Below are 8,579 nucleotides of genomic sequence, written 5' to 3' on the forward strand. Positions count from 1 at the left end.
AAGCAAGAGAAACAGCATTTAGTAAGTGTGACGATGTAAAGGCTGAGCTAGGAAAACTAGAGGCTGAGAAGGTAATCAAGAAGCTCAATTTGAGTGGTTGGGCAGCTTCTATTGTATGCCCAAAAAATCTTAACAATAAAATTTGAATTGGTGGGGACTTTAATGCACTTAGCTAACAATTGCTTGTTGGCTAACACCCAATTCATAAAACTGACGAGCTCGTGGATAAACCTATATGGGATGGGAAAAACACTTCTCTAAAATGGATCTGGCCGATTGAGTTTGAGCTCGTGTTGAATGAAAACGCAAAAAAAAAAGTGTAATTAACACTCCATTCAGACTTTACCAGTATCAGAGAATGTGTTTCAGAGTTGCCTCAAGCCCAGCAGAATTCCAAGGGTATATGAATAGCTTTGTTGCAGACCTACCTGGTGTTGTTGCTAACACGGACAATGTAATTGTTACAGGTGTAGATGAAGAGAGCGATTGGAAACATCTGGAAAGCTCATAAAACTACAGGATTATGGTATTGGAGTTGAGCAAGAAGAGTGTGAGTTCTTTAAAGAGGAAGTAGAGTACCTAGGACACATTATTGACTCTTACGGAAAATGTCCTCAGACAACGCTGTAAAAGCTATCGAAGAGATGCCTGTTCTAACAAATATTTTCCAGGCGCAGGCATTTCTTGGAAAAATGCAATATTATAGGGGTTTATTGAAAATATGTCATCAGAAGCTGCCCCACTGTATGATCTGACACGTAAAAGAGCGAAGTTTGAATGGAAAGCTAAACAAAATGAGGCTTTCAAAGAGTTAAAGAAGGATATAATAAACACGACGAAACTCACATATAACGATTCGAGCAAGGATCAGCATATGGCATAGGTCCTAGGTGCCCAAATGGAGGCCCGCGGGCCTGATCCGGCCCTCCAGCTGTTTTTATCAGGCCCCCCAGCTGTTGTAATTTTTAATGTTTTGAAAATTTTAAAGAGTTTGTTTGGCAATGTATTATTGTATCAGTAGTAATTATTACCGTACTTTTCGAACTATTAACCGCACCTCTATATTGGCCGCATCTGCTTTATTTAAAAAAAACGGTAATAAAACAATACATAGCCTTTTGTGTACCTATGCCGCAGAACTCATGACGGGGCTTTTAACACGGCAGCAACTTTGCTCGTTAAAACAGAACAGTGCCGTTAGGCACTGTTTCGTATTAACCGACGGTTTTTAACCCAGTGCCTAACGGAACAGTACCGCAGTAGGCAAAGTTTCGTTTTTTATTTCACCGCTAGAGGCGCATTAACCCCAGAAGCCAGTTAATGCGCCCTAGCGGTGAAAGAAAAAACTGCAGAATAGCCGCAGCCTCTAAATCAACCGCATGACTCAAAATATCGCAAAAAAGTAGCGGCTAATAGTCCAAAAGGTACGGTAGTTATCTGAAGTCACCTGACCAGCATTATCGACAATACTAGGGTTTAGTTTTGCATTAGTGTTGTGGATTTCTCAGCATAAATTGTTTGATTTTATGACTAATGACTTAAAAAAATAATTCGTAAGTAATCATGGCTCAGAGATTGATAGACAGTGAAAACCGACGTTTTAATCCAAACTGGACTACACAATTCTTTTTTCATGAAGTAAAAGGGAAACCTATATGTTTGATATGCAATAATTCAGTCGCTATAAACAAGGTAGCAAATATCAAAAGGCATTACAGTCAAAACCATCCTGACTATGACGGAAGATTTCCTCTAGGGACAGCTAGGAGGCAGGAACAGCTTGATAGATTAACAAGGCAGGCTAATGGACAAATGGCTATGATGAGGGGAGCTACAAGCTTGCAACAAAGAGCAGCTACTGCTGGTTATGAAGTTTGTTATAGAATTGCCAAAGCGATGGTTCCATACAGCCACAGCGAACTGTTCAAAGAATGCATGGTTTCAGCCGTTCAAGCGCTCTACCCCGAAAAGCTAGATATTCAGCAAGCTGTTCAGTCAGTACCGCTATCTAGGAATACGTGCGCCCGACGGATAGAAGCTATTGCCAATCATGTGACTGAAGGTGTCATATATAACTTGAACAGGTGTAAATCATTTTCGGTTGCAGTAGGTGAGAGTACTGACATAAACGATGTTGCTCAGCTGAGTGTGTTTGTTCGGTATTATCTCAACAGCAAGTTTAGTGAGGACTTTGCAGCAGTTATTCCACTGACAGAGCGTACGACTGGAGAAAATATATATCAGGCATTCAAGGCTTACATGGACTCCCATAAAGTGTCAATGCATAAGATAATTTCTGTAGCAACAGATGGCGCCCCAGCTATGGTGGGTGTATATTCTGGTTTTGTTAATCGCCTGAAAGAAAACAATCCTCAGATGATTGCATTTCATTGTATCATACACGAAAGCATTCTCTGTGCACAACTGAAAGATGAATATGGAAGTCTTATGCTGGACATAATGAAACTAATAAACTTTCTCAGATCAAAATCATCTCTACGACACTGCCAGCTTAGAAAATTTCTGCAGGAGTCTAATTCTCAGTATGATGAATTGTTAGTACACAACAATGTAAGGTTAGTACCATACTGCTATCTTTGAATTATATTTGACATACTTATTTTCATTACATTATGATGAGGTAAAAAAGCACAGCAAAGTTGTGAATATTGTCAATTATTTTTAATATACAATGTACTTTAATGTATATTTGCAGATGGCTGAGTAAGGGTAGAGCTTTGCAAAGAGTATGAACTGTAAGACAGCATATTGAGCAGTTTCTTAGTGAAATTGGAGGAGATGCAGCAGAACGATTTTTAGAGATTCTCAGATCGGAGCATTCACTGAGAGACATGGCTTTTCTGACAGACATTTTGGCTCATCTGAATGACCTAAATTTGAAATTGCAGGGTGAAGGTCATAATGTGGTAGAACTCTGACAGGCAGTAACATCTTTTAAAGACAAACTCCACTGCTTTTACGAGGACATAAACAGTGATATGAACCACTTTCCAATCATCAGAGAATTTGTGAATGGTCGTGATGATGTCGTGGACCTTACAACAGCACGCGCTTTTCTCATTGATGTTTCTTCAGAGATGGAGCGTCGCTTTGCTGCCTTTGATAGTATCAATGGCATTATTGAGCTGGTTGCGTGCCCATTTCAGGCACATCAGCTTTGGAAAGCCCAAGTCGATAACTTTCCTCATGTTCAGAGAGGTGTGGCAGAATTAGAGCTGTGTGATTTAAAGGTAGATATATTGGCTAAAGCTCAATTTGCTGAGCAAACTATTGTAGGGTTCTGAACGCAACCTGCTGTCCAGGAGAAGTAACCTATGCTATGCAATATGGCAGTGCACTTACTTACTTTCTTTGGTACAACCTACTTGTGTGAATCAATGTTTTCAAAGCTGACATTTATAAAAAGTAGGTATCGGAGTGTACTGACAGAGGAACATACTCAACAGCTCTTAGCTGTAGCAGTAACCAAAGATAAATCAGATATTGCAGCAATAGCTGCAAAGCAAACTCGCTTTCATGTGTTTCATTAACATTACAGATACTTCTTCTGCACAGTAGATTTTGTTGAGAATAAACCTACATGTGTTATTATGTTACACCTAGTTACTTTCATGTTTATGTTCATGTAAATATGTTTACTTACACATTACTTAAAATACACATACATTTACATATATACAGCTGTATTCATGCCTGGCCCTCCTGATAAGGCCTGGTTACCTGTTTGGCCCCCCAGCAAAAGTATTTGGGCACCCCTGGCATAGGTGCTTGCTTGTTGCAGCAAAAAAGTGATGCTAAAGTACCTATTAGACATGCTTCAAAAATCCTTACTAAAACTCAAAGGAACTATTCACAAATCGACAAAGAAGCTCTCAGCATTATCTATGGTGCCACAAAGTTTCGCCAGTATCTGTATGGGAAACACTTCATTCTTCTAACTGATTAGGAACGACTGACTCATGTTCTCTCACCAGAGAAAAATATTCCTACTATTGCTGCACAACACCTACAGAGAAGAGAAATAACGCTACAAGGATTTCAGTTTGATATACAGTATAAACGTATGGTTGAGCACGGCAATTCGGATACCCTCTCACACCTACCGACTAAACCGGGCCATCAGTTTGACAAAAAGGATGAGGTAGAATGTAGTGAACTGACACATGCAATGCATAAAACATTGCAAAAATTCCCATTGCATTTAAAAGATGTGTAACAACAGAGAAAGCATGACACAACACTCATTGAAATTATGCAATACATAAGACTAGGCTGGCCAAAGTCAGTAAACGTATCAGACACCACAAGACCCTTGTGAAATGAGCAAATTAATTTGCATATTACGGATGACCTGCTGATTTTATAAAAAGAGAACTCTCGAGTAGTCATATCAAAAAATTACACAAAATTATCTCGGACCTGCCACATACATTTTCTGGGAACTAACGAGAATGAAAGAATTTGCTCATAGACATTTTGTGGTGGCCTAAAATGAGCATAAAAGTGCTAGCACAAGCTTGTGAGGTATATTGTGTTAGTTCCGGCAAGTCCCCATCTACGTATAAGAGTTAGCCAAAAATAAGACGAGCCCTGGCAGAGACTACGCATTGAATTTGCTGGACCTTTCCAGTCTAAAATGTGGCTTGCGTGCATTGATTCATATTCAAAATATCCATACATTGGCGTGACAAATATAGGAAAGACTAAAACCCATGATAGGATTACAATGCTGCAAGAAATATTTACCACAGAAGGGCTACTATGACAATAGTAAGTAACAATGGCCCACAGTTCAGCTAAAATTAATTCAACATTTTTTGTCAGAACAATAACATAAAACATATTACAATGCTACAGTACAACCCTGGAACAAACGATGAAGCGGAAAGACTTGTGCAGGCGTCAAAGACGGGTATAATAAACAATGTGTCCTCACAGTAAGACCTTCCTTATGCCATTCGCTTATTTCTGACTACCTACCACACACTGCCACATCCGGCACTAGACTACAAATCAAGCGTATGTCTTTTATGGAAGACAACCGCGAGATCCTCTAGAACTATTAAAGCCAAAACCGAACATAAAGTCTAACAACTTAAGACTTTAATGCAGAAACAGACTAAATTCTTCAGTGTATGCACACCACTACAGGAGTGGGCCGAGATGGGTGTCAGGAATTATAGTGCGAGTAAAATGCAATAATACAGTATTCATTGTTCAAACCAAACAAGGACTACTTAAATGACGCAGTAACCAACTTCAACCTCATATTCCTATCATGACATCTGACAATAACCTAGCACTTGCTTAGGATTTACCAACCCCAGTGCAAGAAAACAGTCCTCCTAGTGCAGCGTTACCTTCAATAGATCTTGTCCACAGATACCCCCGGCGTGTTAGAAAGTATACAGATTTCTATGGCACATCCATTCCTTATTTCTTTTGTTGACAGTAAAAAAACATCAAGAGTGGGAGGAACTGTTGGAATTGGGTGTAGGAAATAGGTGTACGCCTGTTTACATAAACATTGCATAGTCAGTAAGCATCATCACTTTGCAATTACTCACAATATTATGTGATTGTTCTTTTGTCTGTAATGTCAATTTGGCATAACGTCTCATAATCTACACAAGTCTGCTCTTCTTTCTCACCAATAGTATAGGAACACAACTGTAATGTATATAGTATCATTAGCATGATTATTCTTATACACAGTTAGCAATTATCTTATCGTTATATTGTTACAACATAGTTAGTGATTATCTACTCCTACATTATAATATCAGTTATCAACACGCATGCGTACGGACTTACACACATGCGCATCAACTATCAATCATCCACATGTAAATAAGACAATCAACAAGAAGCCTTTCATGACTACTAGAGTAACTTTACAATTAATGGTTTAGCACTCGCTAAACACATGGCAGGCCCGTGTGTGCACACTATCGAAATAATACTAATATAGTTACTACTACTACTGCTACTACAGATACTACGCACCTACCATAACAGGTAAACATAACAAATGGCGACGAGGATGAGATTCACTTGGTTGAGCACACACCTATTAATGTAAATATCAACAAAGCGAACATATACACAGACCAAGTCTGAAAAAATGCAAACTGTATCAGCTTTAACATATTACCTTCTGTGTAGCAAAATTATAAAGTTTGACACAAGCTCAACGACACATCAACCAAAACTAATTTGGTGAAGTTCATTTTAATTCTTTTTTTTGACTCAAAATAAACTGTTTACAATGGCATGATCTATAGGACACATGGACCCATATGATGACTCTTCAGAGACATCCAGTGTTTATTTAGAAAAGTTTGAAATGTTTACTGTAGCAAATGGGATCAAAGATGCTAAAAAGAAAGCATCTTTCTTAAGTGTTTTGGGGCCTAAAACATAGTCTTATGCACAGCCTCACAGCACCAGATATAACCAAAAACAAAAATCTTGATGCACTTACTCAGCTTTTAACTAATCACTTGTCTCCAGCACCTCTAGAAATTGCAGAGATGTACCGTTTTCATTGGAGGAATCAGCTACCAGGAGAAATAGTGAGTTCATAGTGCAACTCCGATCACCTTCGGAGTACTGTAACTTTTATGCAGATTTTAGACCACGTGTCTTGAGAGATCTGTTTGTGTGTGGCATCTCTTCTGACAGCACACGTCGAAAACATCTGTCAGAGGCTGAATTGACACTAGATAAAGCTTTAGAAGTAGCTAGAGGTATAAAACAAGTCAACAGAGATGTTCAAAGTATGGCTGGAAAGCCTCATTCACCACAAACTGTTCCGGTGTGCTCCCTTACCTCAACTTCTAATAACGTGGATGTATCATCACTCAGCAAGAACACGGGCACCCTGACATTGCAAAGACCTTGCCGTTCATGTGGTAGTCCTCAGCGCGTGAGAAAGAACTGTCCGCACCTGCAATCAGAGTGTTTCAACTGTGGTCTAAAAAGACATTTACAAGATGTCTGTGAAAGGAAGGCAACAAATCCAGAATTAAGACAGAGACTTCAAGGCAAAAGACAGGAAGCTAGGAACACTCATACTCTTCAAGCCACAACCAGTGCTCTACGAGATAGGGATGAGGAATCTGTTGAAATTGCACGCATAAATTGGATATCCGGAAGAATACCAGCGATAATGGTAAACACTTTCATAAATGGCCATGAAGTGAAGATGGAATTCGACACCGGAGCTGGGGTCTCAACAATACCGTACACTTTGTATAAACAAGTTTGTCCTGAACTTGACCTCAAGCCAGCTAACGTCACACTGAAACCTAGCGGGATTAGTAAATATCTTGTGCCTAAAGGTAAGCTAACAACCACTGTCCAGTATTTAAACCAACCAGCAGAGGTCTCTTTGTATGTTATAGGAGAAAACAGTGAAGTACCTCTTTTTGGAAGGGACATGCTCAAGCACTTCACTTTAGACTGGTCACAGATAGGGCATCAGACGCATCATATACCTTATAGGATGAAAATATTCGAGGAGGTAAGCTTCGGGCAAATGCATTTTTCATGCATATTCGCGGACTAAATTGTTCGCGGGTGAACACAATTACTCTCGATTAAAAGTTAACTCTATTGCAGCTAGCAATAGAGTTAACCATTCGCATGCGCAATCGATTCATTTAGGTTTCTATTTAGCCGGAAACATATTAAGCTATAAGTTTCTTGCCGCGTCCAAAGGTTTTCACAAATATTCATCGATTTGGAGGCCCTTGATAAACCAACAACTTGTGGTAAGTAATGAGTTTTTTTCAAAAACCATTTGCTAAATTAATAATGGAATTTTACTTTGGTAAGACACCATATTTATTTTTCCCATCACTAACGCTTAGTTATTCGTTTTAGTATAAGAGAGCCCAATAATCTGCACGACCCATTTGCAGTAAAGCTAATAAACGTGGCTTTTTTATCATACACGGAGGCACAATGACTGAAAAGGTGGTGGATGTCACTCGTAGAAAATCACCAATCATTCAGGGAGTCTTAAAATTGAGGTAGAAGTGATTGCAGCTGCTAACGAGGAGAATATATTTGTTTTAAAAAAGGAGCATGAACGCCTTTACGATCACAAATTTTTGGCCAACCTGCAGAGCGTTGCAATAGTAAACCACCAAAAAGAGTTCTGATGATAACTGCCTTACCAGCATGTAGTAGCGAGAGAATCGCCTTTAACATCTACCCAAGGTAGTGACAGCGATACAGAGCGGCTATTACCAAAATAACTAGTCAGAGAGCACCATTACACGCTAGTATTTACTTATCAAGAGTATCAGTTTAATTTTATTGCCAGACAACCGCTATATGGGCCAAAATGTTTTTATTTACTCCGTTCATCGTTTGTAAAATTTTATTTGTATTTTAAATATTTTATTTGTACACTCAAGTTTATAATAAATTATACGGTAATATATCTATACATAAAATATCTCTAAATAAATGCCTCTAAAAATCCTTAAAAAATATCTATATATAAAATATGTATATATATATATATTCTGAATATATTTCTACATATG

At 38.6% G+C, this 8,579-nt stretch overlaps 1 protein-coding gene across 1 annotated transcript in view; it reads right to left on the bottom strand.

The window, feature by feature from the left end:
* The window catches only part of LOC137397500 (disintegrin and metalloproteinase domain-containing protein 10-like), a 47,369-nt gene extending 46,873 nt beyond the window's left edge, over positions 1–496 (bottom strand). Inside the window, exon 1 of the mRNA XM_068083791.1 lies at positions 429–496. Within this exon, the coding sequence (XP_067939892.1) occupies positions 429–496 (68 nt within the window). The remainder of the gene's footprint in view (positions 1–428) is intronic.
* Positions 497–8,579: the final 8,083 nt, after the last annotated feature.

The sequence above is a fragment of the Watersipora subatra genome, chromosome 5, assembly GCF_963576615.1.
Source record: "Watersipora subatra chromosome 5, tzWatSuba1.1, whole genome shotgun sequence".
Taxonomy (NCBI): domain Eukaryota; kingdom Metazoa; phylum Bryozoa; class Gymnolaemata; order Cheilostomatida; family Watersiporidae; genus Watersipora; species Watersipora subatra.